Here is a 24,540-nt window from a genome sequence, read left to right as displayed (position 1 = left end):
ACATCGGACCTATTCGACGAAATAGGCTTCCAGAGTAAGTCTTGAAGAAATGTTGCCGTCTCTGTCAAGAATGGTTGTCTCCGAGGAACGAGCCTCTCAACCTACATGAGTAACAAGTTTATTTAGTAATAAGAGTAATAAGAGTAATAGTAGTAAGAGTTTAGTAATAAGAGTAATAATTGAGAAATAAGTTTATATATTGAATGCGTTTGTTTGGTTTTTCTGGCAAATGGTGTCCAGATGATTCATCTATAGTGACGTGATTCGAGTAAATTTTATAGGGCTTTTTTTCCAGTGCGTGTGTGTGTGTGTGTGTGTGTGTGTGTGTGTGTGTGTGTGTGTGTGTGTGTGTGCGTGTGCGTGTGTGTGTGTGTGTGTGTGTGTGTGTGTGTGTGTGTGTGTGTGTTCGAAGCAAAATAAAACACCGTGCACTCAACTTACCTGGAGCAGCTGCGGCAGACCAGTCATTACGGCGCTTAGCAGCAGGTGAGCACTAGGTTGAGGGTTCGCTTGCCAGCTGCAGTGGCGCCATTGTGATAGGAGTGCAATTCGAAGACCTTAGTTTGTCGAGCTTTGCTTGCATGTTGAAAAACCCTGAGTGGGTCAAAACTAACCCCTTCAGACACTGCGGACACAATCAGGCACGCGGTGAAGTGCATGAAAAGCAATGTAACTGATGAAAATAAAGGTGTTTAGAACTCACTGCATACATCACGAAACACTTCCGATTAGAACTGTGCTGCAAGTTTGATTAATAAGTGTAATGTTTTAGTAAAACGAGTTGAAATCGGTAGACGGCTGGATATTGGCTCTCGGTGTTGGTGTTCGTGTCGTCGTGCAACGGGTTCGAGACTTTCATTGTTTTTCACATGTTGCATCAGGCACGTTTTGAAACTGGCTAGGTAGGTGTTTTCCAAGTAGGCTAGAACTTAAGTAGTTGATATTGTCATATCTCACGTTCCTGCAGAGAGTCTTCGCACGGAGCCCCAAATCTGTAAACTTGAGAAAAGCTCGCCGAAGAAGTAAAGATTGTTAATCCATTCTGCAGCCAATGGTTTTCATGATACTGAAAATACAAAAGATGTCTGAATTTTCAATGGACAGAGTTAATGGGTGCGTAAAGGGGCTAATTCGAATCATCCCACTATAGGGAGTCTCTTATGGCTCGTGTCCTGCTTTCTGTTGTTAAACCCTATCAGTCGATTGTGTTACATTCTTCTGGGTGTTTGCAAACGGTACATACTTACATTCTCTTATAGTACTCCTCCTGTACCAGTGTATGCTTTCTGGTAACTTACTCGTCACGGGTATACTGTGGAGACTACAGATCAGCAACAGTCATCGCCCACTGTGACGGACGAAAATGTGGTTGGTAGTCGCGGTTCAATAAAAGAATGGTTGGGTATCATTCTTTACTACGGTCACAGTTTATGTTGATCGTTGAAACACTGCCGCCGATTTGCTGAATCGTTGTGAGGTTGCATTGATCGCTACTCATAATGAGTCTCTTAGATCGTTGTTCGAGAGCAGTGTGCCAATACCGCCCGCGTATACTTGTCCGCTGGTATTGACAAACCCTAATTTTCAATCAAATCGTCTGAGGCTATGGAGAAAGAAAAGACAAGTAGCCCCGATCGTGTTTCACAGGCAAGACCAGATGTCACGAATTCTACAAGTGTCAGAAGCCACTACACATTAACACAACCAGGTGGCTGAAAAGCGAAGAGCGTGAACTCGTCGCACTACCATGGGACGTCAACCGGTGCCTTGTGACGTCGTCAGGCGAGTCGTTCAATCAAGACTGACTGTCATTGCTCCGTGGCGAAAGTCCCCTTTCAGACGATATTGACGACGAAAGAAGTGTTGGTGAATGAGGTATGCTATTTATTTCGTTTTTCAGCATCTGGACTTCATGTTGATTAAAAGGCGGTTGACATATCTCCACTGGAATTTGCATCAGCTTCGACGTCCTTCATTGTTTATCAAAGTGAAAAACACCGTCACTTAACAAATAACAGTAAGGCGTCGCCTCAACAGCGAGGACACATCCACGTTCAATTTCTTGAAAAGAACATAAAGAAGAGCATATCTTGGGGTCAAGGAGAGGAATAAAGAAACCCTGCCCGTACGGTTATGCTGTCGCATCCCGCCATTAAACTTTTATTTACATGAAGCTGGTCTGATGACGACCCTCTTATGCTACATATGCAATGAAGTTGAATGGATAGACCACTTCTTTTTATACTTCCGACGATATTCAAGCCCAAGAAAAAAGTTACGCGGAGCTACACTTTCCTAGTTTGGACAAGGATGAGGTATTCCTGTCATGCGATACCATTTGGGGCCTCAACCACTGGAATCATTGTTGCGCTGTATTTGACAAGAATCAAATACCGTGCAACAAAGATCCCTGTTGTTGATGCTCCAAGTGATATGAGAAACGAAACAACTACCGTGTTAATTTCTATTTACTCACCCTTCTCTCTCTCTCCCTGTTTTTTTTTTGTTCAGTATTCATTTCAGTGAAATTGATTCATCAATATTTCATTCATACCACTTTCATGATATTGTTTCAGTTAGTCTGATTGTTCAGTTGTCCACAATTCTTGTCTTTCGGCGTCTTCCCTTTTTCAATTTTTTTATATATATATTTAGAATAATTATCTTAAACCGCCTACTGCAGCCTGATATTTGGCATGTCCCACTTTGTGGGTACATGCTATAGCTGAGGATTATCATTATTATGAGAAAAAGCAAGAAGTTTTCGAAACGTGCGGGAAACACTGTGACATTCAATACGCTGTCAAACGCAAACTTTTGCCATTTTATTTTTAAATAACGCCGCGACGTTCAACTTCTCCTGGTGTACCAAATCACAAGGGTCGAACCATGACCCTTTCAGTGGTTTCGTTTACACACCAAGCAAGCACATCATAAGTTTACAGGTCCCGAACTTTCACTCGTACAATGGGCAGCCAAAGCGCACTGAATAAGGGACGCATACACAGTACAAAAAATTTCACCCTCAAGGGTGCTGGTTTCGTCCTATGACTGAAATAATAAACTTAAGGAGAAAAATGCAACTGTTCATGGGGACAAAGGACGTTATGTTTTTAGCAACTTCTTTTGTGCTAAGTAAATATGATGACGATAGCTGCGACAGTCGATACGAAAACTGCATGAAGAAAAACTTTAATAGCAGTCGCTGTCAAATTTTCATGTCGAATATTACGGCGCGCATACAGGTGGTCAGAATTAATTCACAGTTACTAGCTCTGCGCCTTCTCCCATCGCAAGTGTAATCTCAGCTCGCTGTCGTGCAGAGAAAATTGTGACACTGTTGAGAGCATAAGGGTGTTAGCCAGCACATGTAATGGTGCAAAACAAAAAGGGTTGTTTTTCTCTGTGATACTCTTACTCCCATATTCTTAGAACGTGAACTCCCGCACTCGACACCCCATTTCGACTCAACAAAGTGGTTGGAAGCGCTTCCTTTCGACGAGAGTAGTCGCTGCGCTTGCGTGGCACTTCACTTCGATTCCTGAGCTAAGGCCTTCTGACCACGTGCTTCCTCCGTTGCCTGTGCTAATGCACTGGAGTAAAGGTGCGTTCTTCGAGCAACACCTCCTCCACGAAATCACCGACGAGGGTTAAAGCAAAGCACGGTGTGTTCTTAAATCGACGAGTGGCGCTGTGCTTCCAGTGTAGATGCCAGCCTGCAAAGCTGATCTGACGAGCCTATATATATGGGCTGGGAGGCGCTTGTGCGAATCAATGCGCTACGTATAGCAGTCGAAGAGACGCCGGCTTTTCAGAAATATATACACGCTTAGCCGAGCCAACGGCAATCGGCGCCGCCTATACCCCAACGAGTGCCTCGTGTTCTTCGACAACGCAAATCTCACTTCATTTTTTGGTTAACTCCGACGAGTCAACCTGCGCTCTGGAATAAACAAAAACCAGCAGGGTACTTAAAAGAAGAATGAGAGGAAAACAAGAACAGAGAGAAGTCGTTGAACATTCGTCATCGCGCTCGCCGCTGTAGCGTGATTCCTTCGGAGACGCGTAAGGTATCGGCGCTCGGGTCGCGTCGAAGCCTCTGGCGCCTCTTGGGTCGAGCGCGGTCCCGAGCCGACTGTGCGCAGTGCATCTCTCTCTCTCTCTCTCCTTCATTCTCGCCGCTCAGGTGCAGTACCCGTACTTCAGGTCCTGGACGAAGCTGTCCTCCCGGTCGTACAGGCCCTGGCAGTACTTGGTGTTGTCGAACGGGCCGTGCACCCCACCGTACTCCTCCGGCAGGATGCCGGGCGGGAGGTACTGGTGCAACGATGCCATGTCTGAACCGTGGATGTGTATCTGCGACACAGAGCGGCAACACATTACGGGGATGGTCAGAGGAATCAGTCAAGCTCGGTGATATAAACGATGCGTCAAACTACATATACGCAGGCAATGGTAGAGTGCAGGCTTTTAACGTAGCGGACAAGCACGAAGATCTCGGTGGGGCGCTACTGGAGGTATATACACTGATATCAATTGACAGGGGAGGAGGTGTTTACGGTAATTCGCTTTAGGGGACGCAATCACTTCTGTGCGATTTCGCGCGATTAGCACCCAGCCCATCGCCGCGAGAGCAGACAGCAATCTTCGGCCACAATCAAGCACGACGTCTTAGCACGGTGTCACCGTGTCACCTAGTGTCACCTGGTGTCACCGTGTCACCTGCACAAGTCGACCTGTCCGCGGTGCTATTCAGGGGAAATCTCGCGGAAGTGACTGAATCCCCAAAAGCCAGCGACCGGGAACAGTGCCCCTGACAGAAAGTATTCTCTTGATCGATTATTATAGTGCCCAAAATGAGGACCACTTTATGCGATTTCGCGCCGTAACCTTAGTGACGGTATACGCGGTTGTGATTTCACGAAAATTTCAGTGTATTTTCCCGCATTCTGGTCATTTAGACTTCTGAAAGGTTCTCGTGGCTTGCTATAAGGTTGTGCCTATGGTTCCCTTCAAAATGTAACGTAGTCTTTTCTTCTGCGGCAAACCGTTGACTGAACCCGACTAGACGCTGACGAAATCTGTAACGTCACGGCGAGCTGGCGCGGGAACTCCATGGCGATGTCGGCACTTTTTTTTTTTCGCTCTTGCAAGACTGATTTTCAAACCAGACCTCGCGGCGTGAGTGAACGCATTTACGTTAAACATAAAATTCTGTGGTTCTGACGTGCCAAATACCACGATCTGATTATGAGGCATGCCGTAGTGGGGGATTTCGGGTTAATTTCGACCACTTGGGGTTCTTTAACGCGCACCCAATGCACAGTACACTGGAGAGTTTCTTCTTTTTTTTTTTTTTGCGTTACCTCCCGATCTAAATGCGGCCGCCGCGGCCGGGATTCGATCTCGTGCCTCTGGGCTTAGCAGTGCAACGCCATATAACCACTACACCACCACGGCGGATCGCATTTATGTGAAGCCCACGTACCTGTCTTACCCTCAGCTTTCATAGTTTTGCAGGAAAGAAGCTGCCGGATAGTTTCACGTGTGGGTCAAGGAGACGAAAGCTAAGTCGGAAAGAAGGCAATAGTGACTGGTCCTGGTGGAAACAAGAGGTTGGCTCAAGTTTGTATACAGAGTGGCTTTCTTTTTTTTTACATTACACATTTTGTTTTTAATAAAAGGACTATGAGCGTAATGAACGTGGCGTTTTGCAGAGTAGCTGTAAGGCGAGGCGAACAAACTTTGCAGTTAATAACATGAGTTTCAGCAAACCAACACACACTAGTTAATTAACTTTTTTCTTAGAATCTTGGGGGTTGTTGTCACTATGCTAATTTGGGGGCAGTGACCTTTTAGTGGATCCAGAGAGAGAGAGAGAGATAAAAGGAAGGCACGGATGTTAACCAGTCAACCGGTTGGCTACCCTGAGCTGGGGGAACGGATTAGGGGAATAGAAAGAAGGGAGAGAAAGATATAGATGGGGGTAGAGAGACGTTCACGAACAGCGCGAGAGAGTCAAAGGCGCTCGCACAAACCAAACCTTCTCAGAAAGCACAGAAGTGCCTTTTTCTGAGCTTATGATCGGTGCGGACGGGGTTCTAATATTGCCTGTTCACCCAGCGGACGATCATCTAGTTTCCTGAATGCGTTGGTCATAGATTGTCTTTGTGCTTCAAACTGAGGACAGTGACACGTTAAGTGGTCAATGCTCTCCTCGCAGCCGTAGACATCACATACAGGACTGTCAGCCATTCCAATGAGTGCTGAATAAGCTTTCGTGAAGGCAACTCCCAACCACAACCGACACAGAAGAGACGCTTCGCGTCGGTGCAGGCTGGCCGGAGATCTGAGTTGCAGTGAAGGGTTGACTCTTTGCAGTCCGGTGCACCTTGTATGTGCGGTGTTCCACTCAGCTGACGAGAGTGTGTGTGCTAGAACGCAAAGCTAATGGACCTAGATTTTTTTTTAATTTATCTTGAAACTTGCATTCCTTCATTTGAGATAGGAATCATCAATGCTCAATCCAGTCAATGTCGAAACCAAGCGCGCCCGCAGCACATAAAAGGCAGTCCCGCTATTAGGTCAGACGAAAAAGCCCCGTGACGAACTTCGAATGACGGCGCGTCGTGGAAAATACTGATACACACGGAAAGTCGCGGCAGATGCTTGCCAGGCAAAACGTGCCGCATCAGTATCTGCCGCGATGTTCAGTTTCAACACTTTGTCGCACTTTTTGTCACAGGGCGTTTTCGCCTGATGCGGCTGCTTTTTCTGGATTGACTGGATTGAGCGTTCCAATCTGATGAAGATTATTCCGAACTAAAATGTGATTTTTAAGACAAGAAAGAATAAGGTGCATTAAAAGAAAACTGCCTAAAAATTTATCATATAAGCAACAGCCCCAAGTTTCTAATCAACATTTATTTCATTATTTTCTGTTGCTATTCTGAAACTTATGTTTTTGTGGCAAAGTGCGAGTAGGTCCGCCTCGCCTGGCAAATCATCTACAAGAATCGCTAGCTCATTAAGCTTGCTTTATAAATATCTGCTCCTTCTTTTTTTAAAAAAAGAAAGAGCATAACAGCCTGTATACGATCAATTCGGGGACGATTGGGAGGCAGAGGGCCAGAATCTGACCAAACACAGGCGGCTTCATTAACCGCTATATATAGAAAGAAGCGATTTCAATGCCAATCGTGGAGTGTCCCTCCCGCTAAAGGTTTCTGTCTGATCGCATACGAGCCACGTTATAATACCGCGTAGAATGACACAAATTTGGGGGTTTTTTTTTCGGCATGCGCTATTACTAACCGATTGCGGAGCCCTTGAACCAAATTAGCGTTCGACGTCCGCAGCGGTAGCCCAGATGCTATTCCGTGGCGCTGCTATGCTCACGTGGTCGCGGGTTCAAATCCCGGCCGCGGCGGTCGCATTTCGATGCGGGCGAGATGCCAAAAAAAAAAAAACGTTCGCGTACTTATATTTAGGTTCATGTTAAAGAACCCCAGGCGGTCGAAGTTAACAAGTTAACTCATAAGTATAGACAGTTGTTGTGGCTGGTAAAAAACACGGCAGATTATATTTTGTTTAATTAGACAAATTCCCGACCTTTTGTCGAACGAAAATTTGTGGTGTGGAGAAAGGGGGCGCATTTGACCGGTGATCGCGCACTGACCCTGTTGATGTTCTTGGTGGTGAGGAAAGGCTTGGCCAACGAGAAGAACACGTTGAACACCGACGGCTGGTAAACCACGTGAACGGCCTTGAACCGTGCCGGCAGGCAGTCCTGTTGACAAGTAAGGAAGAAGAAAGAAAAAAGAACATTGCTCAGAAAAAAAAATGAGATATCAAGATTTATTTTAGAAAAATTCGACCTCCGGAAGAGATGAAAAATTGCAGGACGCTTAAGCTCCGCCTTTAAGAGTGGAGCGCAATAGCATTCAACGATCCCCGACTGCTTGCTTCTAACGCTTCCCGGCAACTGCAGCTTATGCAACCGTAATGTTTACCGGTAAACGCCATGGCGGCGAACGCTATGTAGGAAGGCGAGCTTTCTGGTAGAAACGCGGCCTCTTGCGTGGGGCGATCCCGGAGGCATTGCACAGCCGCGCCAAACCTCAAATGGCCGCTGGAAAAGGGGTTTGTGTTTGAGTTTCCGCGTAACAGAACTATGTTTTCTCGTATATTCAAATTACAAGACGGTGTTATCATGTCTGTAGGTTGCGTTTAAGTCGTAATTTATGAATTTGCTGACGCATTTCACTTCGAGAAATTCAATTACTTCAGTAACGCCTATGCGCCACACAGAGGGCCTGCGTGTGTGGGAATGCGTGGCACGGGATGATTTTGCTCTCCCGGACAACAACGCCGACACCGACGCCGACACTGGATTTTCTGTGACATGGGGCCCTTAACGCCATCGTGCAGAAACCTAATTTACATCGCGCAACCTCAAGCCCTATGCGGCAGCTCTCGCACAAGCACCCGTTTCAGGTTGAATCCAAGCCAAGTAGGCCAAGTGGTGCTCCGGAGATAAAGACTTAGATTGATGGAAGTGAAGAAGAGGAAAAGAAAGGGTTGCCTCAATTGGGACGTGGACGGTTTTAGAAAATATTTGTCACTGTCTAATTTACAAAGGGAAGTCTTCTTGTCACAGCGTTGGCACCAACTGAAGCGTTTACTGTTCTAGGTGGCATTTAAAGTTTTTCTCTTGGTCACCCTGTAAAATTTTTGGTTCTGCCCGATGTAGCGCGTACTGCTGAGATTACGCCATTCTCTGAGGGCTGCACAGTGTACGTGTTCTTGTCCAATATTTTTTGCCAGGATATTCTTTAAAACGGATGGTAGCGCTAAAAGGGACGAACATACGGTGAAAAGACGACATGACGACGGGAGAACGCTACTGACAACTGGTTTATTTTTTGAAAAGGCTTCAATATTTAAGAGAATCACAACACATGCGTACAACCGAACTGCGCCAGCCTTCTTTATCGCAATATCGCGAACAGTTACGGGAAGTGAAATGATAAAGCGCCCAAGCAGCAAGAAGTGAACACATGACCAATTGATGAAAAGCCATATGTTACGGTTTTTCAAATCTCTCCAGAAGTGTGCGCTCAGTCGAGTACAGATTTATTGAAACATCGCTGATGCACAGACCCGCCTTTTTTGTATGTGGAATGCTTCCAGCAAAACTCTAGCTTTAGCGCTTGCACTTCTGCCCAGAACCTTTGCTTCTTTGAACCGTGGCACGCACTCGCAAACCATCACGTGCGAAACTAAATTAGCAAGTTTGTCTAGTTTTGTTAAGTTTTGCTATATCGGGCAACGCCCCGTCTGCCCGATATAGCACTTGCCGCAGGACAGGGGAATAAAGTATACCACTCCTAGGGCACACCTGACGAAGACATCTTCATGCTGTTTTTTGCAACCGCGCTGACTTCCACCGCAGATGCGGGGGCACAGCTTCGCCAACTTGTTTGGCGCAGAAGAAACAAGCGTCACGTTGTGCCTGCTGGCCACTTCTTTAAGGTTGTGGGAAACCTTATGAATGTAAGGCATCACCTCAGGTTTGGTCTTCACGCGTTCAGGTGCAGCCTTCATTCGGCAGGGACCAAATTTCTTGAGGAGGGTTTCAGCGACTGCTACAAGGACCGAGCAAGGGAAGCCTGCGGCCAAAAGCCTGCGAACCTGATTGCCAAAGCTAAAAAGCATATAGTGCGGGCACTTTTGAAGCGCTGATTCCATACAGAGCGATGCAATTGCTCTTTTCACGGTCTTTGAATGAAATAATTTATAGGACAAAAGCTCTTTCTTTGCACGTGGAAAGTACGCCCAACAGGTGTGTCCCTTAGTCGTCCTCAGCCTGAGGTCTAAAAAACGTATCTCGCCATTTTGCGGAAGTTCATAGGTATAAGCAGGGCCTTTACCATGGTTGTTAAAAGTTCTTCAGACCTGTCGCACAGATTCTACAAAAGAGGTGTCATTACGAGCTTTTAAAAAGGTCAAAAAATCATCGACATATCTAAAAACCTTTAAAACCGGGCCTCCAATAAAATCTCGATCCAAAAGGCAATCAACATGAGCTAAAAAGATGTCGCACAAGATAGGTGTAACACAGGACCCTATACACATGCGATTGCGCTGCAGAAAAGGCTGCCTGTCAAAAAGGATAAAAGTGACACTCAGATAAATTTCTAAGAGCTTTAAAAAATCATCAAGAGACACTCCTGTTGTGGACTGAAAAGAGAGTTCGCCTGAATTTTCGACAGTCTCTTTCACAGCAACTAAATGTTCAGGTTGAGGGACGAAACAAAACAAATCCTCAACATCCACAGAGAAAGCATAGCCGACCAGTCGTCAGTAGCGTTCCCTCGTCGTCATGTCGTCTTTTCCCCGTGTGTTCGTCCCTTTTAGCGCTACCATCAGTTTTAAAGAATGCATCACCAACTAGCCCAGCACCAAGTTTTATTGCCAGGATATATTGGTTCGTAAATACGAACGTTTACTCACTGCCTGAAGATACAAGTACAAAACAAAGGAACAGGCGCAATTTTGCAACTTTAATGTTTGAAACGCCAACCACTGAATTTAGAGGTTTAATTCTAAATGAGCTCTGGAGTTTTACGTGCCAAAACTATTACCTGTTGCGCTGTATTGTTCTTATAGCGTCATCTACCAACGAGCCTAACAGGAAACTGCATGATCTTATTATGAGGCACGGTGTAGTGGGGACTCCGGATCAATTGTGAGCGTCTGGGTTTCTTTACCGTGCCTCTAAATCAAAGTAAACGAGTGTTTTTCTAATTCGTCCTCATAGAAATGCGGTGGCCGGAACCGGTATGGAATTCGCCACTTCTAGCTCAGCAGCCATATATCCACAGGGCTGTGGGTCAAGTTCGCTTGAAATAGCTGTTCGGGAGTACATACAACCCCTCGCTTGCATTTCAAATAATACCGTTGCAAATATTACTGCGGCCTTGTCCGTTAATAATTTTCCTCGGCCGTTGTACTAGTGACTTCGTCCAGCGGTTTCGATTTTACTAGATGATCGCCTTTACCAGCTCCCTACAGTAGATACGTTAATTATTATTATTATCAGGTAATTACCATCACACGTGAAGTCCTGCCATCGCAGACAACGCCTTTCTCTGAGGTCATGGCATGAGGCTTCCGAATTGCCGAACGATATAGGAATATTGACTGGATGAATGCCAAAACAGGAAAACTGCGGTGCTCGGTATGAATATAATCTAATTGCTTGTGCATATCAACTGAGCGTAGAACGACAACCGAAAATGGAAAACAGACAACTAATCGGTGAGGATAAGAAGAAACTAACTAATGATGAACTGCCCCGTGTAAACTTGCGCGACACTTCGATAGGTAGGCATAAAATCATCAAAGGAATTTGGCAGAAGAAAAATTCGCTTATTGAAAAGACGGCCAGCCCGTCTGAGGCAGTCATCGTCGTCCGAGTCCGCAGCACGTCTTTTCTTTTGTTGTTCATCTTTCTGTCTGTACGCCTAATAATAAGTGGAATACGAGAGGATATCACGATGCCGCAAGGCCGCCTTTCACATTTTAATCAGTCTTCATCTCCTGGTACTTGTCCCAGATCCGATGGGCAGCATGTACGTGTTAGAGCAATTATCGTTGCAGGTCTTCAACAGGATATTAAATAGCAACATTAAGTCAGTCATGACTGGCAAAACACTCGTTTGAAAACTGTAAAATTATTCATTAGGTAGGAAAATGTCTATTAATGTAGTCGAGAAAATGAATCCCAAACTTCCGTTTCATTAATTTCTCCGCAAGAAATCCCATCTCCGTAATTTCTCGTATTTGGGCCGTTTCGACACAAAATAATTTGTTGAAACCATAGCTATATTGCGTCTTTGCTCCTTTGAAATAGAGCGTAGAGTTTTTCTGTGCCGATAAACAGGTAAGTAGACCCGAACGGACATTCTAGGCGGAGAAGTCCTAGCAATTTCTCGGTGCGAAACTTTGTTTGCGTATCACGGAATTACCTTTACTAAGCACGACTTGGCACGCTAGTTGGTTGGACACTCTGTAAGGTGCAGGAAAGACGAGGGCAACGAGAGAACTAGCTGCGAGCACCCCGCGGGATCGTAAGATTGACGCCGCGAGCATTTCTTCTATGTATATTGTTACGTGTGGAAAGACACAGACGAGAGATGCTATTTACACGCTATTTACACTGGAGCCAGGCAGCCAGGCTGACACTCGCTCGTGCCGAGGGCACCGACCAACTTCTTCGTCGTTCTCGCGGCGGCTCGTCTCTCGCGGAATCATATCGTAATATTACCCCCCGGCGGCAAAAGCACCGTCACGGTGCTGTTAAATATCCAAGGGGCATGGAGAGTTGTAGGGCTTGAGTCGGGCAACGTGGACAATGTCACTGGTTGTCACAGCGGAGGACGTCGTGGGCGAGGCTAGAACGATTTCATAGGCGACATCGGTCACTTTGCGTATCACGCGATATGGGCCTGTGTAACAGAAAAGCAGTTTTTCACAAAGGCCGACTTTACGCGATGGTGACCAAAGCAACACGAGGGCTCCGGCCACAAAATGGACATCACGGTGACGGAGGTCGTAGCGTTGTTTCTGCTTGTCTTGAGACACTTGTAGACAAGCGCGCGTAAGTTGGCGAGCATGGTCAGCATGGGCGATTGCATCACGGGTATAATCGCTAGCTGAAGCTGTGGCGGACGGAAGCACAGTGTCCAGTGGTAGCGTCGGTTCGCGGCCATACAAGAGGTAAAACGGGGAAAAGCCAGCAGTTTCGAGACGGGAAGAGTTATATGCAAAGGTAATGTAAGGTAGAGCCAGGTCCCAGTCACGGTGGTCGTCTGAAACGTATTTGGATAGCATGTCTGTAAGGGTGCGGTTCAAACGCTCAGTGAGGCCGTTCGTTTGGGGGTGGTAGGAGGTGGTAAATTTATGCTGTATTGAGCAGGCACGCATGATGTCGTCAATGACTTTGGCCAAAAAGGTGCGGCCGCGGTCTGTAAGCAATTGACGCGGAGCACCATGCATCAATATGATATCATGTAGCAGGAAGTCCGCAACATCAGTTGCACAACTGGTCGGAAGAGCACGGGTGACGGCGTAGCGGGTCGCGTAGTCCACCGCGACTGCAACCCACTTGTTTCCTGATGTAGATTCCGGAAATGGGCCTAGAAGGTCCAAGCCGACACGATGGAAGGGCTCGGCAGGGATGTCGAGCGGCTGCAGGTAACCAGCGGGGAGCTGGGAAGGCTTCTTGCGTCGTTGGCAAAGTTCACAAGCGGCGACGTAACGTCGTACGGAACGGGCAAGGCCCGGCCAGAAAAAACGGCGACGTACACGGTCATAGGTTCGAGATACGCCGAGGTGTCCTGCCGTTGGTGCGTCGTGAAGCTCTTCTAGAACGGTGGAGCGGAGGTGTTTAGGTACTACAAGCAGGAATTCAGAGCCGTCTGGATGAAGGTTACGACGGTACAGAGTACCGTCGCGGAGGACGAAGAGGCGTAGAGTAGCATCGGCCGGAGAGTGTACAAAACGGTCGATGAGTGCTCTGATGTAGGCGTCACGGCGTTGCTCGTCGGCGAAATGAAGCAGCTGGGATACCGAGAATACGCAAGAAGCACTGGCAATATTGGAGGAGTCAGAGTCGTCAACAGGGTAACGCGACAAACTGTCAGCGTCTTGGTGCAGGCGGCCAGACTTGTACACCACGGAATATGAAAATTCCTGTAGCCTCAAAGCCCATCGACCAAGCCGGCCTGTAGGATCTTTTAGCGATGAGAGCCAGCAGAGAGCATGATGGTCAGTGACTACGGAAAAAGGGCGACCGTAAAGGTAAGGACGGAACTTTGCAACCGCCCAGACAACAGCAAGGCATTCGCGTTCCGTAATGGAATAGTTGCGCTCCGATGTTGATAGGAGGCGGCTCGCATAAGCAATAACGCGATCCTTGCCACGCTGACGCTGGGCTAAGACGGCACCTACGCCATGACCGCTGGCATCTGTACGTAATTCTGTAGGGGCATCAGGGTCGAAGTGGGCGAGAATGGGTGGTGAGGTTAGAAGAGTGACGAGACGAGAGAAGGCGGCGGCTTCTGCAGTACCCCACGAGAATTGTACGCCTTTCTTCAAAAGATTAGTTAGGGGCCTAGCAATTGTCGCAAAATCTGGAACAAAACTTCGAACGTCTGCGGCTGTCTTCGGAACCGGAAACTCTCGGACAGCGCGGGTTTTGTCGGGGTCAGGCTGTACTCCGGAAGCGTCAACTATATAGATGGCCCAGAAGAGTAATTTGTCGGTGGCCAAAATGACATTTGGATGAGTTAAGTTGCAGCTTCGCCTTTCGAAATACATCAAGTATACTTGTGAGACGCTCAAGGTGAGTGTCGAACGTTGGCGAGAAGACGATGACGTCGTCGAGGTAGCAGAGGCATGTGGACCATTTGAAACCTTGGAGCAAGGAGTCCATCATACGCTCAAAGGTGGCAGGGGCGTTGCATAATCCAAACGGCATGACTTTAAATTGGTATAGGCCATCAGGTGTGATGAACGCGGTTTTTTCTTTGTCCATATCGTCAACAGCAATCTGCCAATATCCCGAACGAAGATCAATAGACGAGAAATATCTGGACCCGTGCAGGCAATCAAGGGCGTCGTCTATACGTGGGAGCGGGTAGACGTCCTTTTTTGTAATGCTGTTCAGGTGACGGTAATCAACACAGAAGCGCCACGTGCCGTCCTTCTTCTTAACCAACACCACAGGTGAAGCCCAGGGACTCGATGAAGGCTCAATGATGTTTTTATCGAGCATCTTGTTCACTTCATCTTGAATTACTCGGCGTTCCGACACAGAAACTCGATACGGTCGTCGGTGAATAGGCACAGCATCGCCAGTAAGAATGCGATGCTTGACCGCGAGCGTCTGGCCTAAAGGGCGATCGTCAAAGTCGAAAATATCGCGGTAGGACGATAATACTTCGCAAAGGTCTTCAGCCTGCGTAGAGGACAGGTCCGTCGCAACCATTTTCTTTATGTTGGGATCGACGCCCGAGGCTGGCGCGATGGGCATGCTAAGGTCGCGAGAACCATCGGTCGATAACGCTGCCACGTATTGGTCGCCGAGACAATCAATGGTGGCAAGGCAAATACCTTGCGGTAGAATTTGCTTTGCCAATCCAAAGTTACTGACAGGCATGCGAGTGTGGTTCGCCGTAATAGTAACTATACTGTGAGGCACGGTGACGTCATACTGTATTGGGATGTCGGGCAGAGAAGTGACGAGGTACTCGCCATCAGGAACTGGTGGGAAAGACAACAGTTCAATGTAGGCTATGGACTTTGGCGGCAGGCGAAGAAAGCCGGTGGAGCGTAAGCGGCAGTGGGGTGCGTCAGAAGGTTCTGCGAGCATCGGCAACTCGAGGCGAAGGGTACTGGAAGAGCAGTCAATTAGGGCAGAATGGGCGGAGAGAAAATCGAGGCCGAGAATAAGGTCGTGGGGGCAATGAGCAATTACGGTGAAGAGTACAGGAGTGTGGCGGCCGGCGATGCTGACACGTGCCGTACACATGCCGATGATAGGCACAGTACCGCCATCCGCAACGCGGACGACGCGTGTCGACGCTGGGGTGAGGAGCTTGTTCAGTCGTCGTCGGAAGGCAGCACTCATAATAGAAAGATGTGCTCCTGTATCGATGAGTGCCGTGACAGGATAGCCGTCAACGTCAACGTCAAGAAGGTTTCGGTTAGTAGGTAACGTGAGCAGAGGATTTGAGGGCAGGGTCGACAACGCAGCTTCACCTCCAGAAGCTGCAGTGCCTAGTTTTCCGGCTGGGTGCGGGAGGCGATAGGCGGCGTAGAAAAGCGGCGGGGTTGGGGCGAACGAGACTGGTGGCGTCGAGGTGAGGGCGAGCGGCTGTAGCGAAGGTTCGGAGCAGGGACATCAGCAGTAGTAGGTTCATGGCGGGTGGCATAGGGTACAGAAGGTCCAAAGGTGCGGGAATAAGTGGGGGCGTAAGTCCGAGGAGGTGGTGGCCATCGGTTGCGGCAGTGACGGGCGACGTGGCCGATGCGACAGCAGTGGAAGCATATCGGCCTTTCATCAGGTGTACGCCATTCGGACGGGTTGCGGCGAGATGTGGCAGAAAAGGACTGCCGGGGACGAGGAGGGCTGCTAGATAACTGGGGAACGCTGGGTCGAGACGTGGAACACACGGTGTTCAGACCCATGTTTTCAAATTCCTGTCTGACGACAGCCTGAATCATCGCGATGGTGGTTGCTGGCGGATCGGGATGCGGCGTGGAGAAGGCTGGCAAAGAGGCGGCCTCGAGTTCGCGGCGAACAATGCGGGTGACGTCGTCACAGGTGGTGGTCTGACGTGGTCGACCCTCACATGTCGACGTAGCAGCAGTGTTGGGTAGGCGCGCAATGTGGTTTGAGATGCGGCGGCTCTTAGCCTGCTCAAGGCGACGGCATTCTTTTATAATGGCGTCGATAGTCGACACGTTGCCGAAAACAAGCAAATTAAAAGCGTCGTCGGCGATGCCTTTTAGCACATGTGCCACTTTATCTCCTTCGGACATATGATCGTCAGCTTTATGGCATAGAGCCAAGACGTCGAGGATGTAGGAAACGTATGGCTCTGTAGGTGACTGAACACGAGACGCAAGAGCCTTTCTCGCGGCAGCCTTGCGCCCAATGGGGTCGCCGAACAGTTCCCGCAGTTTTTCTTTGAAACTGTCCCAACTGGTTATTTCCTCATCATGTGTTTGGTGCCACACGCGTGGGGTGCCGCCTAGATAAAAGATGACATTGGCGAGCATAATCGTTGGGTCCCACCTGTTATTAGCGCTGGCATGTTCATAGAGCTTGATCCAGTCGTCGACATCCTGTCCCTCCAGGCCAGAGAACACACCTGGGTCACGATGTGGGGCAACCGTGACGACTGGAGCATTCGGACGAGCCGAAGCCGTTGCGGAGGCGGGTTCGTCACCGGGAGGCATGGTGACAAGCTCGGTGAGTCGACCACTTCGGAGTTCCGTGGTGAGGACGGGGATCGCTGACCTCCACCAGAAATGTTACGTGTGGAAAGACACAGACGAGAGATGCTATTTACACGCTATTTACACTGGAGCCAGGCAGCCAGGCTGACACTCGCTCGTGCCGAGGGCACCGACCAACTTCTTCGTCGTTCTCGCGGCGGCTCGTCTCTCGCGGAATCATATCGTAATAATATATATACACACTCGCCTGCAGCAGGTCGATGGTCTTGCGGACCTGGGAGATGGGGAAGGCGAGCAAGTGCTGCAGCCCCCAGCCGCGGCAGTCCAGGATGCAGACGAGCCCTTTGACCTGCACCGCGGGGTCCAGGCAGATGTCCTCCAGGCACAGCATGTTCGCCTTGCGCAGCTGGTAGTAGTCGTAGTCGCACGGCTTCCAGCAGCCTGCAATGGAGGACGAGGCGAGACAAGTGTGCGCATGCACGGTCAACGACATTGTGAGAGAATGTTTGTAAGAAGAGAGGGCAAGGAGGTTCCGCTCTGGGGATGCCCTGCTTGGACCAGTTGTACTCGATCTGCACCGAGGAACAGGAAGACGAGGGAGGTACGAGTTTACCGGATGGAGACGCGGACATCGGGAAGAGGCGCGGAACGCACAAGAGCTAAGGGCGTGCGAATGGTGTATTCGAAATTTCGAATAGCCTGCGCTATTCGATTCCCCATTTTTTGCGAGAATTCACTAGCCGAAGTTGTCGAATGTTCGTTGCCGCTCGAATATAAGGGGCAACGGCACTTATTGGAGTCTATAGAGACCAGCGAGATTGACCGATGGCCTGTAGGACAGTCGTGTTTATTGAGCAGAGGCGGCAAGTTCCTCAGCAGACGTACGGGGGGACAGGTGACGTCTGCTCAATGATTTCCAGTCGTTCAATAACAGGCAGGCGGTATAGAAATTTGTCATCTCTACTTAGGCAAAGCCATTTTTATTTGTTCAGTCGCACCTAGTGTGCATATTTTTAAAACAATGCGCGGTGCTGCACAATCATCATTGTTCTCTCCTTCAGCAAACTCGACACTGTACTTGTATGTGGTGAAGTGCCGCTCCCTTGTTTCATTACTGCCATTGTCATGGTGCTCCAGATAGCTGAAAGCAGTCGTTTCTCATTTACGTACAAGCTCCTCAACTGACTAAACATTCATTTGCGAACTGCATTACCAGAACGCATCGAATCGTGTAAATCAGCCCTCTTTTTTAAGTAAGAGACTCCATGTAGACTTTGTATTTCACTTTGTTTAGAAATGAGAAAATATTCGATATTCAATTCAATATATGCGGTGTTTTTTTTTTTAGATTTCTACTCGACTAAATTTTTGAAGTTCGCTATTGGAACACTCCTAATGAAGACATTATTTAGATTCTAGAATTTAAACTTATGCTGTTTAGGAAAAGAAGCACTTCAGGGTTGACCTGAAAGCTAGAGTTGGTCACGCAGGAGAACCAACTAATATATTGCCAGTGAACAGTTGGTTATGAAAGCAGTCAACGCCTGGATATCATGAGCGTAACAAGGGTTCAAGAGACAGGCAATATCGTGCACAGTTTTAGGGACGTGGCAGCTCGTAGTCTGCAGTTTCAGTTCTGACGAGCGAAGACATCGATATTTGCTACATAACCAGAATTTATGTAAAGCGGTGTGAACTTCGCGTTAAACAGAGTTCAATAATGTAAAAACCTAACGTAAACAGAAACTAAGTACACGAGTGTTCTCGCATTTCGCCCCCCCCCCCCCCCCCTATCAAAATGGGGCCGCCGTGGCCGGGATTCGATCGTGCTTAGCAGCCCAACACCATAGCCACTAAGCAACCATGGCGGGTTGGGTACTGACATAAGTGCCTCGTCAGTTTGATAGGAAGTTGGTCGCACACCTAGTAGTAAAACGATTCTGCGTTAAAAAAAAAAGAAACACACACAGGACACGAACGGCCCGCCCGTCTGCTCGCTAACAAAAACCGGCTGTGCTCCTCTTGCGCGATTGCTTGCTTGATAACTTGTTGCGTTGGCCCGGAAGCGAATCCATGCAGGAACGAGCTACTACTGACTGCGCACTTGCTCCGGAGTCTTTTTTCCCCGACAGAATCACATCGCGGAAGTACAGCAGCGGTGCGGGCGATTTCGTTTCCGCTGCTGGAGAGTGCGTTTATCAGAACAGAACGTTTACGATGCAACTCCACTGATTGAGAGAGAGAGAGAACTTCTTAACAACTGCTGAAAGAGGCGGTAGCTGACTCCTAAGGTGCCGGGAGAGTAATATACACAGCCATGATAGCAACCCGACTAAGTGGAGTATAGTGTACTTAAATGCAACCTCTTCACGTACTGCGTTGCGCAAGCTACATGGTTGGCGTTGGCCAAACAAGTTGGGCTTATACGACCATCCAACGCGACGGACGATTTCCAGGACGAATCCTTGAAGTCAGCGAAGTGTCCGCATACGCAAAGAAGGCAGAGAAAAATGGACACCGAAAGCCGTGGCTTTCGGTGTATGTAACAGCTCTGCGACTACCATTGGTTGCTGCATATGACGTCACAAAGTATATCCGGTGTTTCCGGATGACATTAAGTAACATTTAAAAAAATAGTCGTTTTGAAATAAAACGACGGTTTCTTCTGAGACGTGCCGTGCCGCCAGTGGTGGCGACCGTGGAGTGAATGGTGATGCGTGTTAATTAGTCGCCAATTAACAAAAATTATATTAATACCTTTTGATCTTACAGTTTCAGCATGCTCATCGCAGTTGGGAAATTGAAGCGAGCGCTCCGTACTAGCCATATAACCTTTTGTTTCTGTAAACATTTGATTACCCACGGACTGTGGCACGACGGATTTTCGGTTATCAGAGCGCAGAGCTCGCTGCATGTATACGCTGTAAAGCCCTCGATGCGATGTTCTGCTTTACGTCACCCAGCAAGCGGGCAGCCAGTGTGCTGCAGCGCCGTGCTCCTAGCTGTCAATGTTAAGCAACATTGTGGCACCTGTGCTCGTTTCACATGTACGAATTAGAGAATTGAATAAAAAATTTATTATGTACGTATTTTGACATTTTCACCTTGCTTCGAGTCATTTATTCGAACCTTGAATTGAGTACTCATTTCGCTGGCTGAGAAATCCGTCATCTTTAATTACTCCGCTGTTAAAAATGCATGATGCGCTACACGGCTCAAGGGGCAACAGAGTGTTTTTCCTGTTGACACGAGTGCACTTCAAGTGTTTTACGAGAACGGAAATCAATTAAGCATACGAAAGCAGTAACACAGAAGTAAAAAAACTCGACAGAACCCATCTCACGATGACTGTCGACGGCAATGCGTTTAGCATTGAATCAATACAGCGACACGACGTATTGCCGCCCTCCAAAGCAGTGATGTCTGAGGCGCGTCCTGCAGCGGGACTCCCCTTCCGTACTTCCCTAAGAAAATTCGGCGCCATCTAGCGCCGCGGCCGCGAAGCCTGCACGTGGCCTCCGAAATGCATGGCACGCCGGTGCGTGCGAACGCTTAGAATTGTTCCCTCGCTTGCCTCACACCCAGTGGCACACACTCAGTGAACCAAGTTGGCGACAGGTGCTTTGAAGAGAGGCACATACCCGGTGCATGTGTTGCGCCGCCTGCTAAAGCGGCAGGCACCCTATCCTTGAGGAGACCTTGTGACCTGGGCTCGATTCCACTCAGCATCGGAGAAATTTAAGGGATCTTTTTTCGTCATTGTAGGATACATTCCCAGTGGCACGTACATATATAGTTGCACAAGTTGGAGCCACATGCATTCGTTTAGGAGGGGCACATGCACAGTGACCAAGGTTGGCAGTTAAGAGGTTTATTGAATGAAGACTGGCACATACCGAGCGGCACGTACCTCTTGCTCCAAGACGGCGTCAAAGGGTTTCATCGAAAAGCAGTGCCCATGCAGTCCTGCATCTACAGTGACCCATGGCGTTGCGAAAGAAGTCTGTTCCCTCAGCATAGCGGCCCGATGCGCCAACCATTCGAGCACGGACTACCCAGTCAACGAAGTAGGCGGGAAAGTAGAAACGAATATAAATAGATAGCAATCCGAAAGCGCGTGAAGTACCCAAAGAATGCTAACGCATTAAAAATAAATTTGCAAAGTACGACGTATTGTTCTTCATGCGTTCATTGATGGGCGCGCTGGCGGCGCCGGTCATGAAGAGAAAGAGAGAGAAGTGGTTCGATGTGAAATGGAAAGGTTGGTGCTATCTTCTGCAGCCGTTGAGGGAGCACGGTTCAGCGCCAAAGTCATGAACGCCCGAACAAGTTACGCTCGCATATAGTGGGAAAGGATGGCTTGCAAGCTTTCCCCTCTCCCCCCTCTATTGCTGACAAGCTCGTTCTAAACATGGAATCGTTGTTGAAGCTTCTCGAAAAAGAGGACGACACCAAGAGATGTGTCCTTCAGACGACCGCACGGTTTTTTTATCCATTAGGTTGGCTATCCCCGTTCGTCGTTAGGATGACAGTTCTCTTTCAAAGATTGTGGGAGCATGGCACAGCGTGGGAAGAAGTTATACCTGAGCCACTTAGATACGAATGGGAAACTTGATCCAATGAACTCAAAACTCTAAGTTGTTTTCACTTCCAAGGTATGAGCTGAAGCTATTAATTGACGAGCCTACAAGCTTACAGTTTCACGTATTTGCGAATGCCAGCTCTAGTGCTCACGTTGCCCTAGCTTATCTGAGACTTAAAGATTATTGCGGTAATGTCGACGTTTAGTTTCTGTTTTCGAAGTGTATTGTAGCTCCAATGAAACGGATCACGTTACAACGTTTGGAATTGGTAGCCGCGGCTCCTGCTTTTAGAGTCCTAAACTTCTTGCGGGAGGCTGCAGAGACAAGGCGCTGAAAAATAGAAGAGCACCTGTGGACGGACTCAATTGCAACGCTTTGTTGGATACAAAGCTCGGCAACCAAGTGGAAGTAATTTGTTTATAACAGAGTTAACGAGATACTTCAAGCAACAGGTCCATACCAGTGGCATCACTGTTCGGGAACACAAAACCCGGCTGATCTGTTGACGCGTGGGCTTTCGCTTACAGACCTTCGACATAGCCAGATGTGCTGGAAAGAACCTAACTGGCTTCTACGTACGGCAAATAGTTGGGCAACGAAATATGACATTCAAGATTCTGGACCGGCAGACGAACAAGTTGCTTCTGAGTTAGAGACAAGCGTTCTAGTACTGGTGAACGTGATAAAAGAACCACTTTTTCAGTGCCGAAAGATTTAGTTCTTAGATACGGATCGCAAGAGTGACAACATGGGTAAAACGCTTCGTGGACAACTGTCGATCGCCGTCGTCGCAAAGAGATGGAGCATTTACATCTACTGAACTTCAAGAAGCAGGGAACATCTGGTTCAATCAAATACAGACAAATACATATGCCAGAAAGAGAGCACAACTTGAACTGGGACAAGACCTCGACAAGACGTCGTCAATTAAACACTTGCATCCCTTCAGCGACGATAAGAGCATCATGAGGATCAGAACTCGCCTTCAGAACGTTGATGTCACAACGAAAAGGCTCCCGTGCTACTGTCGCGTGACCACCCGGTCACGCGCCTCGTCATTTTGCAAACGCATAGAACTGTGCTCCACGGAGGTGTCCGTGGCACCTTAACTGAACTTCGCGCCCGGTTCTGGGTGCCCAGAGTGCGACAAGCAGTGAAGCGAGCGGTGCGAAGATGTGTGATCTGTGCTCGGTTCCGCCTGAAGGCTGGGAGTGCACCTTCAACCCCTCTTCCCAATGATCGTGTGTGCATTTCGCGCCCTTTCGAGGTTACGGGAGTTGACTTTGCAGGGCCACTTTTTTGTGTGGAAGAGTGCAGTGGCGTTAACGTGTGCATAGTGCCGTTCCTGTGTGCAGTAGTTAGAGCAATTCATCTTGAGCATGTTGTTGGACTTGCTGCAAATGCTTATCCTCGTTAACTTCAAAAAATTTTGTGCAAGACGTGGAATACCACGAATAGTATACTCGGACAACGCTACAGCATGTAAGAAAGTACACGCGAGCTAGGTTCCACGCATCAGTTGTTGAGAAAAGATGAAGTCAGCCAGCATCGCTCTACCCACGGCATAACTTGGAAATTTATTGCAGATAGAGAGCTCCTTGGTGGGGTGGCTTTTGGGAGCGGTTAGTCAAGACTGTGAAGATGTGCCTTCGCAATTCATTGGGAAAGGTGTCTGTTGGCTCACAACTGAGCCCTTCGCCAGCGGAAACTGAAGTTGCTGCAAATTCCAGACTCATAATTTCCATTTACTCTTCTTCTAAAGATCCAGACATTCTAAACCCGTCTTTTCTTTTTCTTTTTTTTTTTTGTTAAGCAGCCGTCTTCTGTCTAATCGTAAAACTTCGGATAAACGGGAAGAAAATTATACTGAGCTGCTCAGTTTGTGGGTCCACAGGCACCTACAGATGGAACGACTGTGGAAGCGATGGCTTCTTGAATATATCTCCTAACTCTTCGAAGCGTTCACTCAAGGACATCATGAAAAAAACTCGTAGCATAAATAAAGAGGAGGTTGCGATTACTCACGAGGCCAACACTCCTGGAATGTTCGTGGAAAACTGATGTAGCGAGCGACTGCATCCAAAGTAAACAGGGCATCGTTCGTGCATGCAAAGTCAAAACACCCAGGGGCTCAAAGCTGCTCCGACCTGTGCAGAAACTGTGCCCTTTAGATCTCGCCACCTCAGGCTCCGGAGTGTGTTAAATATTAGAGGAAGAGAGCTCAGCGCAAGCGGAGTGATCGTGTTCACGCGCGTTTCTTGAATTATTCCAACGGCTAACGTGCACGCGTCGTTACCGTTCTCCGGGTAATAAACTCCCCGTTTTCCTCCCATTTACTGCGAGGACTTCTTTGTTTCGCAGATACATCCTCAGGGACGTCATGACTGCTTGGTTTTGTTTTGTTTGAGATTTATTTGGAGTGGGATGCCCGGTAACCACCAGTGGAAGAAGCAGCACTGGAGCGCCGCGTCGGCATGCGACCATGCGCGATTTCGACGTCCCGATGGAGCTATGGAGTCTCCGCAACCTTTCAATTCTCAACGGACATACGCGTGTCAGTTGCGTCATAGTAAAGGTGTGCGCAAGATTGATGAAGGGCATGATTGCGGGAAAAGATAAGCCCCAAATGTGGCTGAAATTGTCGAGGGCGTGTTTTAAACGTTGACGTCGATTGTCACGCAGGAGCGGTGCTGTTGCACTTCTTCCTGCTTGCTGACTTCGCTACATTAGGAGGCTCTGCTTTCACCTGCCAGAATGTAAAATCGAGAAGCGGTATCGGGTTATCAACGACACCTGGATAGGGGAAGAGCTGGCCAATCCAATTGATCCCGGTTTGACTGAACAAGCCGTCGGTCCACATTTCGTTAGTCGCACCTCAGAGAGCATAGATGGGGTCACGTGCCACGCGTCCATCGCGTCCCGCCCT

General features: G+C 48.3%; 1 protein-coding gene across 2 annotated transcripts in view; it reads right to left on the bottom strand.

The window, feature by feature from the left end:
- Positions 1-1,861: 1,861 nt before the first annotated feature.
- Positions 1,862-24,540, bottom strand: part of LOC126537615 (alpha-tocopherol transfer protein-like) — an 82,765-nt gene continuing 60,086 nt past the window's right edge. For both annotated transcript variants that reach the window (XM_050184767.2, XM_055074394.1), the window contains exons 4-6: positions 17,279-17,472; positions 7,679-7,789; positions 1,862-4,356 (exon numbers count right to left, since the gene is read on the bottom strand). In XM_050184767.2, coding sequence (XP_050040724.2) covers positions 4,183-4,356; positions 7,679-7,789; positions 17,279-17,472 — 479 coding nt within the window. In that variant the 3' untranslated portion in view covers positions 1,862-4,182. The remainder of the gene's footprint in view (positions 4,357-7,678; positions 7,790-17,278; positions 17,473-24,540) is intronic.

Source organism: Dermacentor andersoni, chromosome 4 (genome assembly GCF_023375885.2).
Source record: "Dermacentor andersoni chromosome 4, qqDerAnde1_hic_scaffold, whole genome shotgun sequence".
Lineage (NCBI taxonomy): Eukaryota > Metazoa > Arthropoda > Arachnida > Ixodida > Ixodidae > Dermacentor > Dermacentor andersoni.
Note: the sequence above shows the minus strand (reverse complement) of the source record. Positions and strands in the feature narration are given on the sequence as shown.